At 43.6% G+C, this 23,829-nt stretch overlaps 1 protein-coding gene across 6 annotated transcripts in view; it reads right to left on the reverse strand.

The window, feature by feature from the left end:
• LOC116513002 (transmembrane protein 150C-like) overlaps window positions 1-9,911 on the reverse strand; it is a 56,079-nt gene extending 46,168 nt beyond the window's left edge. For 2 of the 6 annotated variants that reach the window (XM_032223719.1, XM_032223723.1), the window contains exons 1-2: window positions 9,605-9,910; window positions 3,858-3,921 (exon numbers count right to left, since the gene is read on the reverse strand). In XM_032223719.1, the coding sequence (XP_032079610.1) occupies window positions 3,858-3,867 (10 nt within the window). In that variant the 5' untranslated portion in view covers window positions 3,868-3,921; window positions 9,605-9,910. Of the gene's footprint in view, window positions 1-3,857; window positions 4,110-9,507 lie in introns of those variants that run through there. The other 4 variants (XM_032223717.1, XM_032223721.1, XM_032223720.1 and 1 more) reach the window with 3 other exon arrangements.
• Window positions 9,912-23,829: the final 13,918 nt, after the last annotated feature.

The raw sequence follows: 23,829 nt of genomic DNA on the forward strand, positions 1-23,829 counted from the left end.
AAAATTGGTGGGAACATATAGTTGAAAAATGAGGTTAAAATATTGTAGGATTATTAACCCAGATATAACTGAGGTAACGAAGAAGGAAGTATGGGCTGATGAGGCAATACCAGGAAGTAGTAGAACAGAAGACAAAGAATTGGAGAAGATCACCAAGGATCAAGATCTGAAAATCAAAACTGAAAGATTATGGCATAAGCGTATTGTGGTGAGCCCAGGGGTTGAGTCAGCGCACTGGCTGCCCCATCCATAAATCTCAGATGGCACTTAAAAAATCTGGGCATTGACAAAATTTCCATCTGTCAATTGCGAAAGTCCACACTGCTCACATCAGCACATATATACTGTGCTGATACATTACGACATCCTGGGGTTTTGGGAAGATGCAGATGAAGGCCAAGATAGCTAAAAAACTGGCAGCTTTGTGCTTCCTCCAATTCAAAATGCTCCTACATTTGCACTAAAGCCAGCATGCTGGCTAGGAAATTCTGGAAGTCCACACACATCTTCAAGTTTCCAAGATTGAGTAACAATACCCTTAGAAAAACATCTACTTCTGCTTCATTGACTATGCTAAAGCCTTTGATTGTGTGAATCCCAAGAAATTGTGGCAAGTTCTTAAACAGATGGGGAGTATCAGACCATCTTATTTGTCTCTTGAGAAACCTACATTATATGCGGGTCAAGACAGAGGCAACAATGAGAACTAAACACGGAACCACTGATTGGTTCAAAATTGGGAAAGGAGTCCGGCAAAGTTGTATACTGTCGCCCTACCTATTTAACTTATAAGCAGAGCACATCATGAGAAAGGCAGAGCTAGACGAATCAAAATTGAGAATTTTGGAATTTGGAATTAAGATTGCTGGGAGAAATATCAACAGCCTCAGATATGCAGATGATACCACTCTAATGGAAAGTGTAGAGGAACCAAAAAGCCTCTTGATGCAGGTGAAGAGGGGGAGTACAAAAGTTGGCTTGAAACTCAACATTAAGACAACTAAACTAAGATCATGGCATCCGGCCCTCTCAATTCCTGACAAATAGATGGGGAAGAAAAGGAGGTAGTGACAGATTTTATTTTCCAGGGCTCCAAGATCACCGCAGATGGGGACTACAGCCAAGAAATTAAAAGACGCTTGTTCCTGGGGAGGAAAGCTGCGGCAAATCTAGACAGCATATTAAAAAGCAGAGACATCACCCTGCCTACATAAGTGCATAGAGTCAAGACTATGGTTTCCCCAGTTGGAATGTATGGCTGTGAAGGTTGGGCCATAAGAAAGGCTGAGCACCAAAGAATTGAGGCCTTTGAACTCTGGTGCTAGAGAAGACTCCTGCGAGTCCCTTGGACTGCAAGGTCATCCAACTGGTCAGTCCTAGAGGAGGTCAACCCTGACTGCCCTTTGGAAGGCCAGATCCTAGAGACGGAACTCAAATACTTTGGCCACCTAATGAGAAGGAAGGACTCACTGGAGAAGAGCCTCATGCTGGGAAAGATGGAGGGCAAAAGAAGAAGGGGGCGGCAGAGAATGAGGTGGCTGGATGGAGTCACCAAAGCAGTTGGTGTGAGCTTAAATGGACTCCAGAGGATGGTAGAGGACAGGAAGGCCTGGAGGAACGTTTTCCATGGGGTTGTGATGGGTCGGACACAACTTTACAACTAACAACAACGCCCTTCAAAACCCTAGGATTTTATAATCCAGCTTGGAATTCAAAATTAAGGAAATTGTAGTAGAAGGCAGGGAAGAATAAACACTACAGAATAAACAACATTTGAGTCAGATTTCTGCAGTGATTAAGTGCATAATGACAAATCATGTATTACTTTTATATTAATTCCAGAAAAGACGTGTTTAAAAGCTTGTCACATTGATTGAACTGCTGCTTTTTCCACAGGTCACAGCCACATTCCCCAAACTTCTTCCCATTTTTCACACAACAACAACTCTCTGAACTATCACATCAAGCCAATCCATTCTATTTGACAGACATTAAGCTCACTTCCAGTTTACAAAACCAGCACTCAGATTTTTGTGTTGTTGTTTAAAAAAAAAAAAAAAAAAAAGACAGAAAAAGAAACAAGTTTCCAGGAAGCCTTAAAAGTCCCCAGATATTGTGCCAAAAAGCAAAAACATTGCAATGTTTCAAGTCCCGAATTCTGCCAATTTCACACAATCTCAGACTTTTGAGAGCTCTGGTTTCTCCCTCAGTAATTTATTCTGATTGCACAATATGCTTCTTTGAAATTATCTGGAGGGCTGTAAAAAGCAAAATTAGACAGAGACATTGATCCAGTCCAAATGACAAAGTCAAATAGCCTGCAGATTAGAATATAAAACATGGTTAAGGACCATCCTAACTCCTATCTGTAATAACAGATTGCTTTATGAATATCTTATGTCAACCACACAGACCAGCATGTTATCCAAAGCCACATTAGTGGTTAACTTATGATTAAGCAGTAATTATTCCTCCAGGAACACAAAATAAGAAACAAGAACTTGTGGCAATGCTGTTGTTGTTTTTTTGCTGTTCCCTCTTATTCTTCTGTTGCAACTGCTGTACTATCACACAATGACTTCGTTGTGAAAATAAAACACAACTAACATTCCCATCTCATATGCAAAGGCTCTGGCTATAATCACACCATGCTAGACTTTCGAAGTATTTTTGAGAAAGGAACCTCACAATAACTATACCGATTAAAAGGCCATAGTCAAATAGCATTCCCAACCAGTTTGGTGTGTGATTTGGAGCAAATTCATCAAGCAAGTGCCTTAACCATGTTTAACTCTAATCCTGGTCTAGTAGGTCATACAAATACAATGATTGAGGCTTCCAGAGAAGACTTAATCCAGTAGTCTATCCTAAGGGCCATGCAAAGCAATGAAACTTAAAAATTGTTGTGATTAATTTGTTTCACTACTTTATACTCACAAGTCTTACTCATAACTGTTTTTGACTATTGAGGCTTATAGGCAGCGGTGGGTTTCACATTTTGTTACCACTGGTCAGTGGTAGGATTCAGCCAGTTCGATCTATTCGGGAGAACTGGTTGGTAACTTTCTAATCAGTTCTGAGAACCGGTTTTGGAAGAAATCTCCTTTTGTTTTTTCCCACTTTACAGGGCTAATCCTGTAAGGAAGGCAGGAAGGAAGCATTCTGGTGTTGTTTTTAGCCTAATCTTTATTGCCCTGCTTACAGAAACTGTTAACCCTTATTACCATTGTAACAACTAAGGCGAAGTTCCCCATCGACCTGAGTGACATTGACTTGGCCACGCCCTCATGTTCACATGACCACCGAGCCCCACCTACCCAGCTAGTCATTAGGACAGAGAACTGGTTGGTAAATTATTTGAATCCCACCAGTGCCACCGGTTCACTCCGTGCGCATCGACCTGAGTGACATTGACTTGGCCACGCCCTCATGATCACATGACCACCGAGCCCCTCCTACCCAGCTAGTCATTAGGGTAGAGAACTGGTTGGTAAATTATTTGAATCCCACCAGTGCCACCGGTTCACTTCCATGCACATGCTTTGCTTGCGCACGTGCCTTCCACGCATGCGCCTGGCCTCAAAAACATGCCTAAATAGGATGGCATAGATCTGGGGAAGGCCCCACCCACCCCACCCACAATTTCGACTACTGGTTCAGCTGAACCAGTCTGAACCGGCTGAATACCACCTCGGCTTACAAGACCAGGAAATACGGAGGACAATAAAGAGAGCTTCTATTCTTATTAAAAGAAAAAGCTTTTTATCCCCAAAATTGGTACATCTGTCTTTCTCCTTTTTTGGAGAGTTCCAGCAGCTGTGTGCTTTAACATCGACGGGGTTAGGGAGAAAGCTTACCTTCTAACATCCAAGAGCTTCAGCATATATGACGCTTTGTGGAAAGTCACACTTTGCTCTCAGCCTGTCAGACAAAAGGCCACATGTCAGTTACAATATCCAAGACATGCTGCGAGAGGCAATAATCAAAAAGAAGCAGAAGCAGCAATCTCGGCAGATCTACTAATCAAGCTTAAATGACAGTTCCTCTATGCACAGGCGTGTGATTGCTTCACATAGGATGACTCCTCAACACAAACAGCAGGAACATTGAAGCGTCCAGATGTTTGAACTTCAACCCCATTGGTTTCCCCCAGCACTGTCCACAGCAGTGCATTGTGGGAGACGTAGAACAAAACGCTCGGATAAGATATAGGCTGCTCGTCCCTGCTTTATTAATGCCGTTTCACTGATAATTCACGAACGCAGCCAGCAGATGCTTGTTGGGATTTTTTTTAAAAAACAAACAAACCTGGAGATCACAAATTTGAAATTGCTACTTCAACTAGCAGGGCATCAGTTCATTAGCTTATCAGTGAACGTTAGGAAAGATTGCATTTTTTTTTTAGAAACAGAGCAATTCCCCCCCTTGACGTGCCTGGAGCACACAATGATGGGCTTATGTAAATCATCATGCAGACACAGGACCTTAATGTAGGAAGAGGAGAGGAGAAGAGAGGAAAGGAGAGGGAAAGGAGAAAGAGGAAAGGAGAGGAAGACAGGCAGGAGAAGTAAGAGTAGAAAAGAGGGTAGGAAGGGGAAGAAGAGGAGAGGAGTGGAGAAGGGGAAGAAGAAAAGGGGAAGGAGAGGAGGAAAGAAGAAAGTAGAGAAGAGGAGAGGAGAAGAGAGGGAAGGAGAGGGAAAGGAGAAAGAGGAAAGGAGAGGAAGACAGGCAGGAGAAGTAAAAGTAGAAAAGAGGGTAGGAAGGGGAAGAAGAGGAGAGGAGTGGAGAAGGGGAAGAAGAAAAGAGAAAGGAGAGGAGGAAAGAAGAAAGTAGAGAAGAGGAGAGGAGAAGAGAGGAAAGGAGAGGGAAAGGAGAAAGAGGAAAGGAGAGGAAGACAGGCAGGAGAAGTAAAAGTAGAAAAGAGGGTAGGAAGGGGAAGAAGAGGAGAGGAGTGGAGAAGGGGAAGAAGAAAAGAGAAAGGAGAGGAGGAAAGAAGAAAGTAGAGGAGAGGAGAAGAGAAGAGAGGAAAGAGAGGGAAAGGAGAAAGAGGAAAGGAGAGGAAGACAGGCAGGAGAAGTAAGAGTAGAAAAGAGGGTAGGAAGGGGAAGAAGAGGAGAGGAGTGGAGAAGGGGAAGAAAAAAGGGAAAGGGGAGGAGGAAAGAAGAAAGTAAAGAAGAAGGGAGGGAGGGAGAAAAGGAAAGAAAAGCAGGGTCGTGGTAAAATAAAATAGGTGAATGGGATGGTAAGCAAAGCAATCCCGATTATATATTTCAATTTTTATATGTGAAAATGAATATTTAAAATTGTTAATACACAATGTTAATAAAAACTAAGAGAATGTACCGTATTTTTCGGACTATAAGACGCACCGGTGTATAAAATGCACCAAGATTTCAAAGAGGTAAGTAAGAAAAAAAGGTTTTGTCCTCCATGGCCCCCAGGAGCACTTTGCAGGCTTCAGCAGGGCTGGGGGGAATGCAAAAATACCCCTGTTTTTGCAAAAAATGGGGGCATTTTTGCCTTCCCCCACCCCTGCTGAAGCCTGCAGAGTGCTCCTGGGGGCTGGAGCAAGGCAAAAACATCTCTGTTTTTGCGGAAAACAGTCTGTTTTTTGCAAAAATGAGATGTGGGGGGGGGGGCTTCAGGAGGCCAAAAATAGATGCATTTGGTGTATAAGATGCACCAACATTTCCATGCTCTTTTAGGGGGGAAGGTGCGTCTTATACTCTGAAAAATATGGTATGTTTGCAAATGTATGCATGAGATTAAAAATAAAAAACTTTTTGGGGGAAAAAAGACACAGGATCTTCACAGGAATTTCAACATTGCCCTGCCAGGAACTGCGTACAAAGTCTAATGATGTACATGTCTTCCAGGATCAGCCTCCGATGACCGTTATCTGCAGGACAGGTATAAAGATATACATCTGGGGGGAGGGAAGTGGGTTGAAGATATAAAAAGATGATGTTCTCTGGCGTTTGTGATGATCCAACCCTTGATTACTCAGTAGTGACTAGATATCGCAAACAGTTGGACATAGACGTAGCCAAAATCTTTTGCCCAATATTGAGTGTTCTGCCTCCTCAGAACATCCAAGTTCTCGCAGGATGACCCTTTCTCTCTTTCTCTTTTCAATTTTCTCTTTCTTTCCCCCCACTCTCCCTTTCTTATCTTCCTTCTGCTCAGATAGTTGATATACAAGCCTGTAGCAGCTTCTTTTCTCTCTCTCTCTCTCTCTCTTTAAACTTATCAAAGAGTTTGGACACGAACTAGAATGAAATGGGCGTATCCTTTTCTATATAAAAAAATACAATTGAAAATCCTTCATCGTCTTCGCTATTGTTGGAGTATAAATCAAAAGGCAGACTTGGAGAAGATAGGAGGCTTGGCACTCCTAACCCACATTCTAATCACAAATTATCCATGTAAAAAAGTACGTAAGCTTCAGGCATAGAAAGACAAGGTGCTTATTTACCCCAAAGAGAAAGCCAATCTACTGTGCTAAATTTATTCCACGTATCCCTTTTTGTAATAAATAAATACACACACACACACACACTTCCACAATCAGAGAACAAAGAAAGGGTGTGGACAAGGGAAATCCTTTCCTGTGTCCAGTGCTGCAAGCTGAAACATAATGGGCAAACATAATGGGCAAACAGACAAGCATAATTATAACCACAAAAATATTCCCCTTATTTTTCCATAGAGATTCCCATAGCTTACACGCCAATTGCAGCAACAGTTTTTCCCCCTTCCTTCATCTCCATTCTCTTTCTTCCCTGACTCCCTTTTTACAATGTGCAAGCCCCTTAATTAATTAATTACTTAATTAATTAATTTCTGCACCTTCCCCCCCCCCCTCAACTGGATGACTCTACCCGGCTTATAATTCTAAATAGCAATAGCACTTAGACTTATATACCACTTCATAGTGTCTTACAGCCCTCTCTACGCAGTTTACAGAGTCAGCCTCTTGCCCCCAACAATCCGGCTCCTCATTTTACTGACCTCGGAAGGATGGAAGGCTGAGTCAACCTTGAGCTGATCAGGGTTGAACTCCTGGCAGTGGGCAGTCAGCCTGCTATACTGCATTCTAACTACTGTGCCATGACAGACATTTAAAACCAATAAAAAGAGTACAAAATAGATGTATACAGCACCCAGTTTAACAGTACAATAGACGGGGGCCTTAATATATTTGGAACCCCAGATTTGAAAGCATAGCCAAGTTTTTAGAGTTTTTGGGGTCGGGGGTCACTCTAAATCTCTGAAGGGAGGATGTTCCCCAGAGCAAGGGGCCACAGCAGACAAGGCCCTCTTCTGATCCCGGGCTAGCCAACATTTTTAGCTGATGGGGATCCACAATGTGTCCAATCTGGTGGGCCACATTGGACCGGCCAGGATTTGATTGCTGATGCACACCTAGAGATCTCATGCGCCTTTACCCATGACAGCCTGTCCCAGCCCTGCCCCCCCTCCAGATGTATGGACGTGATCTCTCAGAATTGTCAGCAATGGCCACACTAGTTAGGAATTCTGCACGCTGCAGTCCCAGCACATCTGGCGTTTGCCTGCATTTGGAAAGCTGGTGGAGGAAATCCAAGAACGGTTTTGCACTGTTTTCAGGAGCAAAGTTCTGTCCCTTCATGAATTCCCTGGAGGATGCTTGATGGTGGTTTTGGAACTTGACTGACAGTCAGGCATTGGGAAGAAGAATACCCAATTACCCCGCCCCCCCCCCTCCATTGAGTGGCCTCTAAATCGCCCTATCCGTTGCCAGTTGTTTCTAAGAATGAAATTAACCCGAATTCAAAGATGCTCTTTCCTCTTTTTCTGGCACATGGCAGCCCAGCCAAATCCTGCAAGGAGGTGCCAGGCACTTCTTGCACAATACCAGTCCCACCTTTTGCACACACTCTGCACAAACCCATGCTGAAGGGCACTTCACTCTTGGAACAATAGCAAGCACATGGCTTTGAAATGTCCTCAGGCTGCCTGCCACATGCCAGAAAGGAAGGAAGGAAGGAAGGAAGGAAGGAAGGAAAGAAGGAGGGAAGGAAGGAAAGAAGGAAGGAAGGAAGGAAGGAAGGAAGGAAGGAAGGAAGGAAGAAAGAAAGAAAGAAAGAAAGAAAGAAAGAAAGAAAGAAAGAAAGAAAGAAAGAAAGAAAGAAAGAAAGAAGGAAAGATCTTTGTCATCGCCCTCTCTTCTACACTACGAAGGCTTTCCAAGATCCACTTCCACTAATGGAAGGATGCAGGATGGAAAAAAGCTGAAATAAGGGCATCCCCCAATAATTTGCTTCTAAGGACTAGGATAAAGGATAAAAACTCTTTAAGGTTTTTTAACCGGGCTGCGATGAGAAGCAGTTTGAAAAAACCACACAAGCAAATGGGATTCTCAGAGATCCTGGCCTCCCATCTCCAGGGCAGGTGAAGCCTTGTGTGAAAAGTGATGCAGGGAAGGAAGCTTTTAGAAAGCTGGGACGGAGAAACATATTAATAGCACCATCTTACACCGGCTTCAGCAGGGGGTTAACCCCCAGGGAAGAGAAGGCAAGGACTGCAGCTTGCAGTCACAGACAAGCTGGATTTCTGATCGGGGAAACTGCTTGCTGCATGCATTCCAAAGTGGGGTAATTTGCTGTTTTTACCTCTTCTCATTCCCCCCCCCCCTTTTCCTCCAGGCTGGGGGAGAGGGTTCCAGAGCAGATTTAACAGATTCTTGTTACTGATAACTACTGCACCACGACAGACCTTTAAAAGCAATAAAAACCGTGCAAAATAGATATCTACAGCATCCAGTTGAACAGTAAAACCAATAGGGGCCCTTAATACATCCGGAACCCCAGATCTGAACACATAGCCGAGTTATTAGGGTTGTTGGGGGGACGGAGATCACTCTAAATCTCATAAGGGAAGGATGTTCCACAGAGCAAGGGGCCACAGCAGAGAAGGCCCTCTTCTTGGTCCCTGGCCAGCCAACATTTTTTAGCTGATGGGGAGGGGGGGGGGGACCCACAATTTAACAGAGCAGACTAAAGGCCGCTGCAAATCAAGGGGAAGGAGAAGGGCTGAGCTAAGGCAAGGCAACCAGCAACCGAGCCAGTAGTAAAACCCTCCTGGGGGATAAAGACCCCAGCTGCCCATCAATCCTTCGGGACTGCTGCACCCAGATCTTGGAGATGCCTGCAAGGAGGAGAACGTGCGGGGAGGGAGGAGGTAGAGAGGGAGGGAATGGGGGGGGGGGAGGTTAAGCACAGGGGAGGTTAAGCACAGGGGAGGTTAAGCACAGGGTCTCCCCCTCCCCTCTATTCAGAGTTACAGCGGGACCGGGACTGGATCGCCACTATCCGGGGAGCTGGGGAAGTCTTGGAGGATGGGGAAATGAAAAAAAAAAGAAGAAGGAAGCAATTGCGGAGAAGGACGAGTGGGGGAATCCGGGATGAGCAAGATCGAGGTGGGGGAAGCCTGGGTGCAAAAGCCAGCATCCGATCCACTACCCACCTGCCGAGGATCCGGGGATCCGGCCCGCTGGAGGAGGAAGAGGAGGAAGAAAGAGAAGAGGAGGAGGGGCGTCGATCCCAGCAAGCCCGAGGACCACCTGGCCGCGTCGAGCAGAAAGCGGTGCCCTGCCTGGTCCCAGCCTCTCTCATCCGGGGGTCGGGAGACAAAAGAGCGGCCGCCTGCTTTTCCCTCCGATGCTCGCAGGGGGAAATAAAAGAAGAAGAAGAAGAAGAAGAGGGGGAAATATAATAATGATAATAATAAGGGGTGGGGGGCGGTTGGGGAAACACACCCCGAAAGGGGCGTGGGACGGATGGATCCTGATAGGAAGGGGTGCGGGCGGGGGTGGGAACATCCCGGCGACGCAGGAGGGAAGCTCCGGGCCGCCCGGCAAGAGCCGGAGGGAGGGAGCTGGGGGGGAGAGAGGGAGGCGCCGCGGGCAAGATCGACCTCCCCGCCCCGCCCGGCCCCGCCGCAGCCCTTCCCCGGGGTTGCGGGGCACGTGTGAACGGGGAACACGCGGGGAAGAGGCCGGGGACGGGATCGCCCACCCGGGGTTCCAGCGCTCGGGGCGGCCGCCTTGCCTTGGTGGGGGCTCAACGTTAGCCGCCCCCCTCCCTCCGGGTTGCGTGGTCCTCGGTTTTCTCTCTCCCCTCCCCCGACCCCTACACGGTGCTGAGCCGCCCGATTTCCCCCTGCCTGCCTGCCTGCCTCTGCGGTGTTTTTCTTCCGAAGAGCTTTTTCCAGGGTCAGGTCCTGGCCTGGGACGCTTGTCGTCTCAATCGCCGCTCAGTGGTTTTTATTGCTTTCCTTGTTTCGGGTGCTGGCCCTGGTTTCTATTTCACTCCCGAGGCTGCGGCGGCTTTAAAGCCGGTTTGATCCATGAATAATAGAACAAATACGCCTATACATGCAGTGCCGATAAAGGAGGAAAAGAGAATTAGAAATAGGGTAGGGTCGAAGAGAATAGAGTAGAATGGAATGGAGTGGAAGGGTAGGGTAGGGTAGGAATAGGGATAAGATAGGGTAGGACAGAATAGAATAGGAATAAGATAGGGTAGGATAGAATAGAATAGGAATAGGGTAGAATAGAATAGGAATAAGATAGGGCAGGACAGAATAGAATAGGAATAAGATAGGGTAGGATAGAATAGAATAGGAATAGGGTAGAATAGAATAGGAATAAGATAGGGTAGGACAGAATAGAATAGGAATAAGATAGGGTAGGATAGAATAGAATAGGAATAGGGTAGAATAGAATAGAATAGGAATAAGATAGGGTAGGACAGAATAGAATAGGAATAAGATAGGGTAGGATAGAATAGGAATAGGGTAGGGTAGAATAGAATAGGAATAAGATAGGGTAGGACAGAATAGAATAGGAATAAGATAGGGTAGGATAGAATAGAATAGAATAGGAATAGGGTAGAATAGAATAGGAATAAGATAGGGTAGGGTAGAATAGAATAGGAATAGGGTAGGGTAGAATAGAATAGGAATAAGATAGGATAGAATAGGAATAAGATAGGGTAGGACAGAATAGAATAGGAATAAGATAGGGTAGGATAGAATAGAATAGGAATAGGGGTAGAATAGAATAGGAATAAGATAGGGTAGGGTAGAATAGAATAGGAATAGGATAGGGTAGAATAGAATAGGAATAAGATAGGATAGAATAGAATAGGAATAAGATAGGGTAGGATATAATAGAATAGGAATAAGATAGGGTAGGGTAGAATAGAATAGAATAGGAATAAGATAGGGTAGGGTAGGATAGAATAGGAATAAGATAGAATAGGGTAGAATAGAATAGAATAGGAATAAGATATGGCAGGCTAGGGTAGAGTAGAATAGAATAGGAATAATAGGAATAGGGTAGATTAGGGTACGGTAGGGTAGAGTAGGGTAGGATAGGATAGGACAAGAATAGGAATAGGAATAAGACAGGGTAGGATAGAATAGAATATGGTAGAATGGAATGGAAGGATAGGGCAGAATAGAATATAATTGAATAGGAATAGGTATAGGAATAGTGTAGGGTAGTGTAGAATAAGGTAGAATAGAATGGAAGGGTAGGGTAGGGTAGAGTAGGGTAGGATAGGATAGGAATAAGAATAAGAGAATAAGAATAAAGGTAGGGTGGAATAGAATAGAATAGGGTAGAATGGAATGGAATAGGAATAGAAAACAGAACAGAACAGAGTTGGAAGGGAACTTGCAGGTCATCTAGTCCAACCCCACCCCTGCACAAGCAGGAGACCCTACACCATTTCTGACAGATGTCAGACCAATCTCTTCTTGAAAGCCTCCAGTGATGAAGCTCCCACAACCTCTGAAGGCAACTTCTGTTCCATGGGTTGATTGTTCTTACTGTCAGAAAAAAAAATTCTCCTTATTTCCAGGTTGAATTTCTCCTTGTTCAGTTTCCATCCATTTATTTCTCGTCTGGCCTTCTGGTGCTTTGGAAAATAAGTTGACCCCTCCCTCTCTGTGACAGGCCCTCAAATATTGGAACATCGCTATAATCTCTCCCCTGTTCCTTCTCTTCATTTGTAGCTCAGGATCGAAATGAGGGGTCCTTGGTGCTCTCTGAGCTTGGTTTCCCCCCCCCCCCCGGCTTGGAGACGTTTCATTACTCAAGGTAGGTAACATCATCAGTGCTAATCACTAGTCACTAGCAATGATGGTGTTACCTAGTTTGGGTAATGAAAGATCTGCAAATAAAAAAAACCACCAAGGACCAATGGTGCTATTCAGCCAGTTCTATCCGGTTCGGAAGAACCGGTAGCAGTGGCGTCAGGAAGCTCCACCCACCTGCCCGGATGTCATCACATCCTGTTTTTGACGCTCTGTACATGCATTTGCGAACCTATAGCAAAGGTAGGTTGATTTCACCCCTGCCAAGGATCCTTCGTATTTACAGTACATACATATCTTTCTGCCACAAAGATGTGCTTGCAAAAAATGCTCACAATCAAGTATTGTAATGCACACTATAAGACAGATTTCTCTCTCAAATACATTTAACTACCAGTATGTATTGTTCAATATGCCCCACCTCCCTGGATTCAACAACAAACTATGCCGTAAATCTTGGTTTGAAAACCAAAGGGGTTGAAGTTACGTGACCCAGCCTAGAAGAAGCAAAACCAGTCTTTGCCTTAATTGTGCAGTGTGTGAAATCAGGTTACGAAGGGTTTTATTTGAGCTCCTCAAGGTAACTGTTTAGAAATGTATTTTAATTACCGTAAGTTGACTGAACTTTGTGTCGACACTGTGATAAAGTACAAAGTATGATATATGATAGTTGTCCTTTTTTCTACTTCCTGTTGGGGTTCCAAGAAATGCATCCACCAAAAAACAGAACTTCGAGACAGGTATATTCCCCAAATAACATGTTTATTGGACACAGCTGGTGAAGACCAAATCTAAAGGTTTCTGTGGTTTTCCTCCTATTTGAAAGAGCAAATATTCCCTCCCCAGGTATCACCAGTCACATTATCCAATGAAGGTAGATGGGAAGCTGCTTAGTCAATCCTCTGCTATCTGCTGGGATGACCTTGGTTCCCAGAAGAAAACTTGTTGTTTTGACCAGTAGCCAATCTATCTACTTCTCTGCTGTTTTCAAAGTTGGGGCAACTATGGGGCAGGAGAAAAATGGCTTCAGCTAAGTCAGATTCAGAGTTGACATTTCCATTAAAAACACATGTGCTAATTACATGCCATTTGTACATTGTATCCATATGTGTGGTCCCAGTAGAAGGGAAAGAATAAAATGTGGCTCTCTGATTCATCATTCAGAGGTATGATACCAAGAAAGGATTTGGATGTAGCCATAAAATAAATAAAATAAATGAATAAAATGTTTCCTTCCCCCCTCCAAGGTTTTTTATTTTTTAATACAAATTATACATATTATAGGAACGAAGAATTGTCTGGGTCTTTTACATCCTCTAATTTACATAGTCCTTTTTACATCATAGTTTCATTTTCACTTTCTGCCAAATTATTCTCTTCCATTATTTTTCATCTTTATGATTATTTTTTCTTAATACATAAACAATATCTTCCATTGCCCCTTCAAAGTTACCCCAATTTTTCCTTTTTATTTTCTCCATTGGTATATTTTGCTATAAACAGAATACATCCTCTAATTCAAATTAAACATACAGAGCATTTCTTTCAATTTTTTTCTACAATTAACAATATACTATCATTTCTTTATTTCTTAATTAGTTACATCACAATAACAATCTTAGTCTACTCTTTTCCCCTTTCTTCCTCTTTTAATCATTTTCTCTTGGGCTCCCTAAAATCCCAGTTTTAATTCTTTTCCTTCTTCTCCCACTTTCCCCTATCTTCTTTTTCTTTTTCCTAATTTTGTGATTGTTGTATCTTTTCTTCAGAGTATTTACTTATATTGTGCTTGTAACTTTACCCAGGGTTTTCCCTGTTCTCCTCCTTTTCTTACTAAAATAATGAATGGACTTGGCATAAATAAAATAAATAAATGAAAAGTTTCCTAACCGCCATTTTCAAAAGAACAGCATCTGTGACTTGGATAGCTCATCTTGGTTTCTGAAAAACATACCCAGTTCTTAGAATTCAATGGAATTCTGAATCTCAAAGATTATCAAAACAACTTGTTTCTTTTAGGTTTCGGTTTAGTTTTGCAAAATAATCGGAGGAGTAGAGTTTTCAAGTTCCTAATAGCAAAAGGGATAAATGAGACCTTGAATGGTATAAAATGTAGACTGCCGAACCACACCGGGGAGCCTTAATCCCAATCTTTTAGGAAATTAGTCACTATTTACATTATTATGATCAGATGATAAGGAAAGAATGCTTTGGTCACCGAAAATTCCCACAAAGCAACTGAAACATACCGTATCGCTGTTTTTAAAAAATCACAATTCATCAGCAACTTTTGCAAGTGTGCCAAAAGAACATTGCAACTAGATTTAAGGAATCAGACTGTGTGGCTGTTGATATAATGCATAAATCAGGGGTCAGCAGCCTTAAACACTCAAAGAGCCACAAAGGTCCTAACCGGAAGCCCCCCATTCAATTCTGGAGCCAACTGGAAGTCTGCTTTCCCCGCCATAGAGTCTCTTCCTAGCGTGGCATCCTTTTTCTTCTTCCTGTCCTAACCAGAAGCCCTATCAATTGTGGAGCTGACTGGAAAACCCGCCCCTTGCCATAGTGTCTCCTCCTGGCACACCATGCTCCCCCCCCCAAACCGGAAGGTCCTCTCAATATTGTAGTGCCGGCCGGTGACAAGAAGCCGCAGCAGAGGGATGAAAGAGCCACGTGCGGCTCCAGAGCCGCAGGTTGCTGACCCTTGGCATACATCAAAGGATGTAAGAACGAGACAGGATTGGTGGAACCAAGCCCACTTCAATTAATTGGCCCCTAAAGTTATATGCTTGGTTACAATTAGCCAAAAGAATCACCTCTGCATTGTGACATCATAAGCGCCATCCTTTTTGACTGTACGGTACTTGCATCACCATGTTTAATCAAAGTAATCAAGAGATGGATTTTTTTTCACCTGTGCCTTTTGCAATGCCCAGTTCAAGTAGTCGTCCACTTGAAACCTTTCATTTAGTGACTGAAGTTACTGAAAAAAAGCAGCTTCTCATCACACGTAGGACCTTCACAGCATACTCAAAGTGACGTGATCAAAATTTGGGCACTAGATAAATGGTGCGTAATTCACAGGTTACGGCATCCCAGGGTCATGTGGTCTCTATTTGCAACCTTCCCATTGGCTTCCCCAAGCAAAGGCAAAGGGGGGGGGGAGCCAGATTCGCTTAATGACTTACGTTGTTGTTGTTTATTGGATTTATATGCCGTCCTTCTCCCAAGGACTCAGGGCGGCGTACAACATTAAAAAACACGTATTACAAAAGTTTTTAAAAAATTAGAGATCCAAAAAACAAACCCAATTAAGATTAACAGTAACATTTAAAAAATTCGATTAAAATTAACAATAATCAATCATTTATTTTATTTTGTTCAGGCCAGGCCGGCTTATGTGATTCACTTAACAACTGCAGCTTAATGAGCCATGGTGGCGCAGTGGTTAAGAGTGCAGTACTGCAGGCTTCTTCTGCTGACTGTCGGCTGCCTGCAATGTGGCCGTTTGAATCTCACCAGGCTCAAGGTTGACTCGGCCTTCCATCCTTCCGAGGTGTGTAAAATGAGGACCCAGATTGTTGGGGTCAAGAGGCTGATTCTGTAAACCGCTTAGAGAGGGCTGTGAAGCACTGTGAAGCGGTATATAAGTCTAAGTGCTATTGCTTTTAATAACCGTGACAAAAAAGTAAGTAAAATCAGCATCACTCACCTAGCAACCATACCGAATAGCAACAGAATTTCTGGTCCTAATTGTCATAAGTTGAGGACTACCTGTATGGCAAACAAATCTTAGAGGAGGCTTCTTGGAGTACGCAGAGCTCAAAACTGCACCTCTTTTTATGGATTGGGGGATAATCGGAGTGATTACAAGAGGCAAAATCCAAATACTTCCGACAAATATTTCCCTTGAAACACAGCCTCCTAAAATTAGTTCTCCCTTGACTTCCTTGGGCTTTCCTGCTTTGAGAGCCTGGTTTCCCAAGTCCTGTCAAGGCCAGATCAGTCTTTGAGCCAAAGAAAATGTTGTGCATTCTTGTTATAAGGTGTGTGTGTTTTCAATTAACTTAGAGATCATTTATATTATTTCCCTGTCCACCCAATCCAAGATGTTTATTCAAAGTTTCACCATTTCAGAGCGGGAATTGTGTTAATTATCATAGCCAGAACAACAACCAGATAGGAGGTATCTTATGTACGATATATTATATACAATTAAGAGTTGTTAACCTAATTTTGCGACGCTTCTTCTCCAGCAGCATTGTAGTGCAAACTAGGACATACAAAACCTTTGCTGGACCAATTCTTGAATACAGCTTGTCTGCCTGGAATCCACACTGTATTGATGAAAGAAATGTCCTTCTGGGTTCGGCTCCAAGTGGGGGAAAAGACACTGGAGACATGGAGGCTGCTTGGAAAGATGGTTTATTGGTGGACAGGACCGCATGGCTTGAGCCCTGAACAGAAAAGGTGATCACATGCTTCAATGTTGGTGGAGAAGAAGAGGAGGGCTGAGGGAGAGGCTTGCTAGGCTTTTTATAACCTGTTCAGTCCAACCTCTCTGTTTCCTGTTCCTCTGTAAGAAATGTATTCTGATTGGTTGTCAGACTCCCATGGGGCCATGCAGGGGCAACTCTCTAGGCTGTGTTTTGAATCCAGGTTTGGTTGAGTTCTCAGATGCCATGTGGTGAGTTGGGGCCAATATTATCATGCTTTAATCCCATCCCCCTGCAGCTGAAGTGGGGAAGCCTTTATTATGTAAAGTGGACTAGCTTGGCCTTCTTAATGGCCCATTGACAAAGTGGGGATGGGCAGGAAGCTACAGGAAGCTATTCTGTCTTTTAAAACATGTTTCTTTCTTTTCATATCCAGATAAATATTCTGCCTTTTCAACATTTCCTAGGATATTTCATTTTTCTGGGAGAGGGCTGGGTGATAACTTCCTACAGTATATATCGGACATTAATACGATCGAGCGAGTCCGGAGGTATTTCACTCCTCTGCTCACAGTAGAATTCCCTATGCCACCAGGCTTGAAATTTTGGGCTTGGACAACCTAGAACTATGCCGACCAGGGTCTGATCTAAGAGTATTATGCAAAATTATCTGCTACAACGTCCTACCTGTCAATGACTACTTCAGTTTCAACTGCAATAATACACAGGCAAACAATAGACAATAAACTCAAGGTAAATTACTCCAAACTTGATTGCAGAAAATACGACTTCATCAACAGAGTGATGAGTGCCTGGAATGCACTATCCAACTCTGTTGTTACATCCTCAAACCCCCATAACTTTAACCTTAAACTGTCTAGCGCCTAGCAAAATAATATTGGTGGAAAATTCAAATACGTCTGACAGAGCTAACTGAATTTAAACCAGAATTATACCTTCTGGGAATTATAAATGAGAAATATAGCAAAGGAGTAACCTACATACATATTAAACCAGCAGCAAGAATGGTCTTTCCCCAGAACTGGAAAAACAGGGAACTTTTACTAGAAGAGGAAGTAATTAGGAAAATTCTGATGGCTGAAATGGATAGATTGACGTGGGATTTGAAAAATAAAAGTGAAACAGAATACTATAAGATCTGGAATAAATTTTATTGATGGTTGGAACAGTAAAAAAGGACCCAAGATAAGAAATGATTAGAATTTAGAGAATGGAAAATTAGAATTATGTATGTAATTATAACAGAGTGAAAGTAGATAAGATAAAATCGAAAGCCACGCCTCCATCCTGGTACTCCTTGACCTCTCAGCGGCTTTCGATACCATCGACCATGGTATCCTTCTGCGACGACTGCGGGAGGTGGGGGTGGGAGGCACTGTTCTACGGTGGTTCTCCTCTTACCTCTCGGACAGGTCGCAGTCGGTGTTAGTCGGAGGGCAGAGATCGACCCCTAGGCCCCTAACATATGGGGTGCCGCAGGGTTCAGTCCTGTCCCCCCTACTTTTTAATATCTACATGAAACCGCTGGGTGAGATCATTCGGCGGCATGGGATAAAATACCACCAGTATGCGGACGATACACAGTTGTATCTGTCTGCCCCATGCCAACTCAATGAAGCGGTGGACGTGATGAGCCAGGGCCTTGAGGCTGTTAGAGACTGGATGAGGGTTAACAAGCTTGTGCTCAATCCAGATAAGACCGAGTGGCTGCTGTGCTTCCCTCCCACTAATTTGGCAAGTGATCCATCTCTCAGGCTGGGGGGTCAAATACTACGCCCCTCAGACAGGGTCCGCAACTTGGGAGTCCTCCTGAACCCACAGCTGACTTTTGAACACCATTTGTCAGCTGTGACCAGGGGGGCATTTGCCCAGGTTCGCCTGGTGCACCAGTTGCGGCCCTACCTGAACCGGGAGGCTCTCACAACAGTCACTCGTGCCCTTGTGACCTCTAGGCTGGAGTACTGCAATGTGCTCTACATGGGGCTGCCCTTGAAGAGTATTCGGCGACTTCAGCTAGTCCAGAATGCGGCCGCGCAAGCGATCGTGGGTGCACCTCGTTTCACCCACACAACACCTATCCTCCGCGAGCTGCACTGGCTACCTGTCAATCTCCGGGTACGCTTCAAGGTGCTACTTATCACCTACAAAGCCCTGCATGGTATTGGATCTGGGTACTTGAGAGACCGCCTACTGCCAATTACCTCCACTCGACCAATTAGATCACATAGATTAGGCCTCCTCCGACTTCCATCAGCCGGTCAATGTCGACTGGCAACCACGCGGAGGAGAGCCTTCTCAGTGGCAGCTCCGACCCTATGGAACGAACTCCCCGTGGAGATTCGTACCCTCACCACCCTCCAGACCTTCCGCACAGCCCTTAAAACCTGGCTGTCCCGACAGGCCTGGGGTTAAAGATATTGACCCCACCCGAATTGTATGAATGTTGTGCTTTTAACGATGTATTGTTTTATGTGTTTAACATGGTTTGTCCTCCCTCCCCCTGAACTGTGAGCTGCCCTGAGTCTCCCCAGGGAAAAGGGCGGCATACAAATAAAATATCTATCTATCTATCTATCTATCTATCTATCTATCTATCTATCTATCTATCTATCATCTATCTATCTATCAATCATATGGATAGAAGAAAGATATTTGTAAATACTGAATAGACCAAATGTAAATAAGCAAGGTATTTATGATATCTAACTTATATTTTAGTATGTATAGCAAATACAAAGGCAGGACAGTTACACTGTGTCCAGTGCTTTATTGTGTGTTTAATAAAAAATATTTTAGCGTGGACTTCACCCCTTTCCTAAGAGGTCTGTAAGGGGCGTGCATAAGCGCACCAGCGTGCCTGCCATCCCTGTCCTATTGTCCCCATTTATTCATATCCATTTCCTGTGTTCATGTCCACGTTTATACTTGTTATCTCGTACATGTTTGACAAACTAAATTAATACAATAAAATAGATAAATAAAATATATTGCATTCTTCATGGACAAAGTGCAATATAAGATACAGGATAAGGAAGTTATAAATGCTATTTGAAAATGGTAAAGCTGCTGATAGGAATTTTGTAACTCGAGAAATGGAACGTCTGCGTGGCTTGTATAATGTGTGCAAATATTACAATTGTGACTGATGCCTGAACAAATGCAAACAAGGGATAAGTTTAATAAGCATGCATAGAAAGGCGTCTGGCACAATTCTGACTGCAGATGAATACAGGTGAGAATGACAAACTTTGGAAAGTACGATGTGACTTTATTTTGCAGACAGTCTCCGAAGAAGACTTCGAGGCTGGTTTAGAAAAAAAAAGCACACGATCAGGTTTGAATTATGAAACATTTTTGCACAAATACGGAATTGGAAGCCAGTTAGTGACTGCGGTAAAAGTTGATGCAAGTAAATCATTGTATGCGAATAATTGGAACGCTACCATTGCAAATGGTTCAACCCTGAACAGAGATTTTAAACAAGAACGTGCGATGTTCCCTTATTGTTATTTATTTGTGAATGAATAAAGAACACATTTCAACATATTTAAGAAGGAACAGTGACTCTGTCAAGGGAAAAGAGAACTCCAAGAATGTTATACTGTGGTTCTATAAAGCTGATGCAACCCAGGAGGTTTATTATGTACAGTCTGACAGGGATTTAGAGAGGTATGTTTATTCTAAGAGAGGCAATTTCAAAGCCCCATATATTAAGAACAGAATCAAGGTATTTCAAAACTTTACCATGTTGCATGGGAGGTACCACAGTTGCTAAAAGAAAAACCAGAGAAACAGACTAGACCAGTTCTTGCAACTTAATAATAAGATGAAACAGAAAGAACAATTTTCATGTAGAAGGATTAAAATTAAATGCCATCCTGGACTGTGGGGTGAAATGGTATTTTGGGGGAAATCAAAGATACCGTTTACAGCCCACTCGCCTTGCTAGGACCAACCAAAAAGTTAAGAACCAATTTCTTAATGTTGGATTTTTTTCAGTCAAGGGTTGGACCTACTTAATGTTTGGATAAGAGAACTATCAGGAAACTTCCCAGCTATAAGTTTGCTAGAGAAGGAAGGGGGGGGAAAAAACCCTAGAACAGTGATGGCAAACCTTTTTCTTATGGCGTGTCAAAATTGTGTGCCATCACCCACACCAATTCAATCCTCCCCGCCAGGGGTGGGTTCCTGCCACTTCTAACCTCTTCTATAGAAGAGGTTCCACAAATCTACAGTGCCGTTTAGAACCGGTTCCAGCTCCCTCCCCCTGCCCGTCCGCACATCATCAAGATGAAGAGCGAGAGGAGGAATTCTGGGAGTTGAAGTCCACAAGTCTTAAAGCTGTCAAGTTTGAACACCCCTGGTTTTTTTTTTCCTAAAGGATTAGGGGTGCAAGGGTCTTGTAACTTGACAGCTTTAAGACTTGCACACTTCAATGCCAGAGTTCCTGAGCCAATATGACTGGAGGAGGAATTCTGGGAGTTGAAGTCCACAAGCCTTAAAGCTGTCAAGTTTGAACACCCCTGGGTTTTTTTTTTTCCTAAAGGATTAGGGGTGCAAGGGTCTTGTAACTTGACAGCTTTAAGACTTGCACACTTCAATGCCAGAGTTCCTGAGCCAATATGACTGGAGGAGGAATTCTGGGAGTTGAAGTCCACAAGCCTTAAAGCTGTCAAGTTTGAACACCCCTGGGTTTTTTTTTTTTCCTAAAGGGTTAGGAGTGCAAGGGTCTTGTAACTTGACAGCTTTAAGACTTGCACACTTCAATGCCAGAGTTTCTGAGCCAACATTTTGGTTGCTAAGCAAGAGCATTGTTAAGCGAGTTTCACCACATTTTGCAAGTTGGCCACACCCATCCAGTCACATGACTGGAAAGCCACTCCCACCCAGTCACATGGCCAACAAGCCACGCCCACAAAGCAAGCCACACCTACAGAAGAGGTTCTAAAAAAATTTGAAACCCACCACTGCTCCCCGCCCACATGAACATGTGTGCCTGACACCCCACCCCATCCATGCATGCACACATGACTCCTCCCCAGGCTTTGGAGGCTTTCCTGAAGCCTGGGGAGTGCAAAAACGGCCTCCCCCGGAGGCCCTCCGGAAGCCGGAAATGGATTGTTCCTGAACTTCCAGTTGGCTCATTGGAGCCGTTTTTCGCCCTCCCCAGCCTCCGGGAGCTTTCCTGAAGCCTGGGGAGGGCGAAAAAAGGCTCCAATGAGCCAACTGGAAATTCGGGAATGAACCAGAAAATATGGCTTCGTGTGCCGCCTGTGGCACGCGTGGCATAGATTTGCCATCACGGTTCTAGAAGGATGCAAATCACTTTCATGTTGGTTGCTAAGACTTGGATATGTAATCTTTTACTTCAGTTTTTCAGACTTAAAAATATAATAGAGTTGGCACCAAAGTCAGATTTTGCCTTCCTATTATTTATCATCTAAAGCACTGGGTGTCCATCTTTGATATCTCTAAGACTTGTGGACTTCAACCCCCAGAATTCCCCAGCCAGAATTCCCCAATGGGAATTCCCCAATGTCCACGAGTCTTAAAATGGCCAAAGTTGGACATTCCTGATCTTAAGGGTGACCATACTACTGTCCAAAGTCTAAACAACTATGCACAGTTTGATTAATTCTTTTCCTTAGGGAAACAACCTAATTCCTTTCATGCTCTTCAGACCAAAACACTTCCCCCCCCCCCCCAAAAAAAAAGTTCTGCTTTCTGCCTGGCTGAGGAATGAAATCCGTCTGCAGATTCCAAACAGCCGAGCCTTTGGTGGAAAGATAAAGCTTTTTCTTTTTTTTTTTTTAAGCAAAAGGGAGCGGATTTCCTTCGTTTTTAAACCGTCCTTGTTTTTATAAGAACATCTGAGGAGAAAGAACTCTTCATGCTGGCAAATTGGCTTGGGCCGTTTGAGTTGAGCCTAAAAGAGGTATTATTGACAACACATGTTGGGTTGTTGGAAGAAATGTCCTTCTGGGTTCAGTTCCAAGAGACACTGGAAACATGGAGGCTGTTTGGAAAGATGGTTTAATGGTGTACAGCAGGGGTGTCCAAACTTGGGAACGTTAAGACTTGTGGACTTCAACTCCCAGAATTCCCCAGCCAGCTGGGGAATTCTGGGAGTTGAAGTCCACAAGTCTTAACGTTCCCAAGTTTGGACACTCCTGCTGTACAGGATCACATGTCTTGAGTTCCTGAGCAGAAAAGGGCCAATGTGCTGAGAGAGCCTGAGTTTGATACCTTCTGTTGGGTCCCACCTCTCTGTTTCCTGTTCCTGTGTAATAAATGTATTCTGATTGGTTGCCCGACTCCCAGGGGGTGGGGTTTTTTAGCTGACTCTTTAGGCTGTCCTGAGACCCAAGCTTGTTTGCATTGCTTGCTGATGTAATCTTCCCAGGTGCCATGTGGGGAGTTTCTGTTTGCTAGATGGGTCTGCCTGAAAGGGGGGGTGATCTTTGTTATGTAGAATAGACTAGCTCAGGCCTTAATGGCCTATGGACAAAGGTGGGGGGGATGAGTTTCTGCTTCCCTTTTAGGGGAAAATGTTCTGCCCTTTTAATATTTCCTAAAATATTTCATTTTCTAGGAGAGGGATTGGGTGCTAACTTCCTACAGGATCTTTAAAAAAAATGGATGGATTAACTTGGACTGCTCTTACTACAAAAAGCTGGCAGTGGCTCTGTTGAACTTCCTGGGAAAATGGGGTGCCTTTACCTTTCATTTTGGCAAGTCAGCAAAAAAAGAAGAAAAAGATGCATTGTTGTTTTTAAAAACGAAAGTCCTTTCTTTTAAGCAGTTCCTATTTTTAATTCCAGACTTCTTCCTTGTAGCCACCTCATATTGACTGCAGCTTCAGTTTCTTTCTGTCTTTGATAATAAACAGTGAGTGGAGAGTCATTTAGTTCATGCAGTTACTTTTTCTTTCTTTTTTTTCCTTACAGATGAAGAGCAGAACTGCCTTCCTGGAACTGATGCTTCATCATAAAATAGATCTGAACCCAGACTTCTACTTGGTAATTTCCTGGGAGCGATTCTCCTGGCTGGTTTCTGGCGAATTTCTCTAATTCTTTAGAAGTTTATTGCAAGTGTATCCCCCCATTTCTTCAGGGAGCTCAAGTGATGGTACTGTCAGCATTCCAAATAGCATCCAAAAGTAAATCAGAGTCCAAGGCAAAGTATTGCTCACAGTTCCAATTTATCAAGAGACCCATGTTGACACATA

This window comes from Thamnophis elegans, chromosome 9, assembly GCF_009769535.1.
Source record: "Thamnophis elegans isolate rThaEle1 chromosome 9, rThaEle1.pri, whole genome shotgun sequence".
Classification (NCBI taxonomy): Eukaryota; Metazoa; Chordata; class Lepidosauria; order Squamata; family Colubridae; genus Thamnophis; species Thamnophis elegans.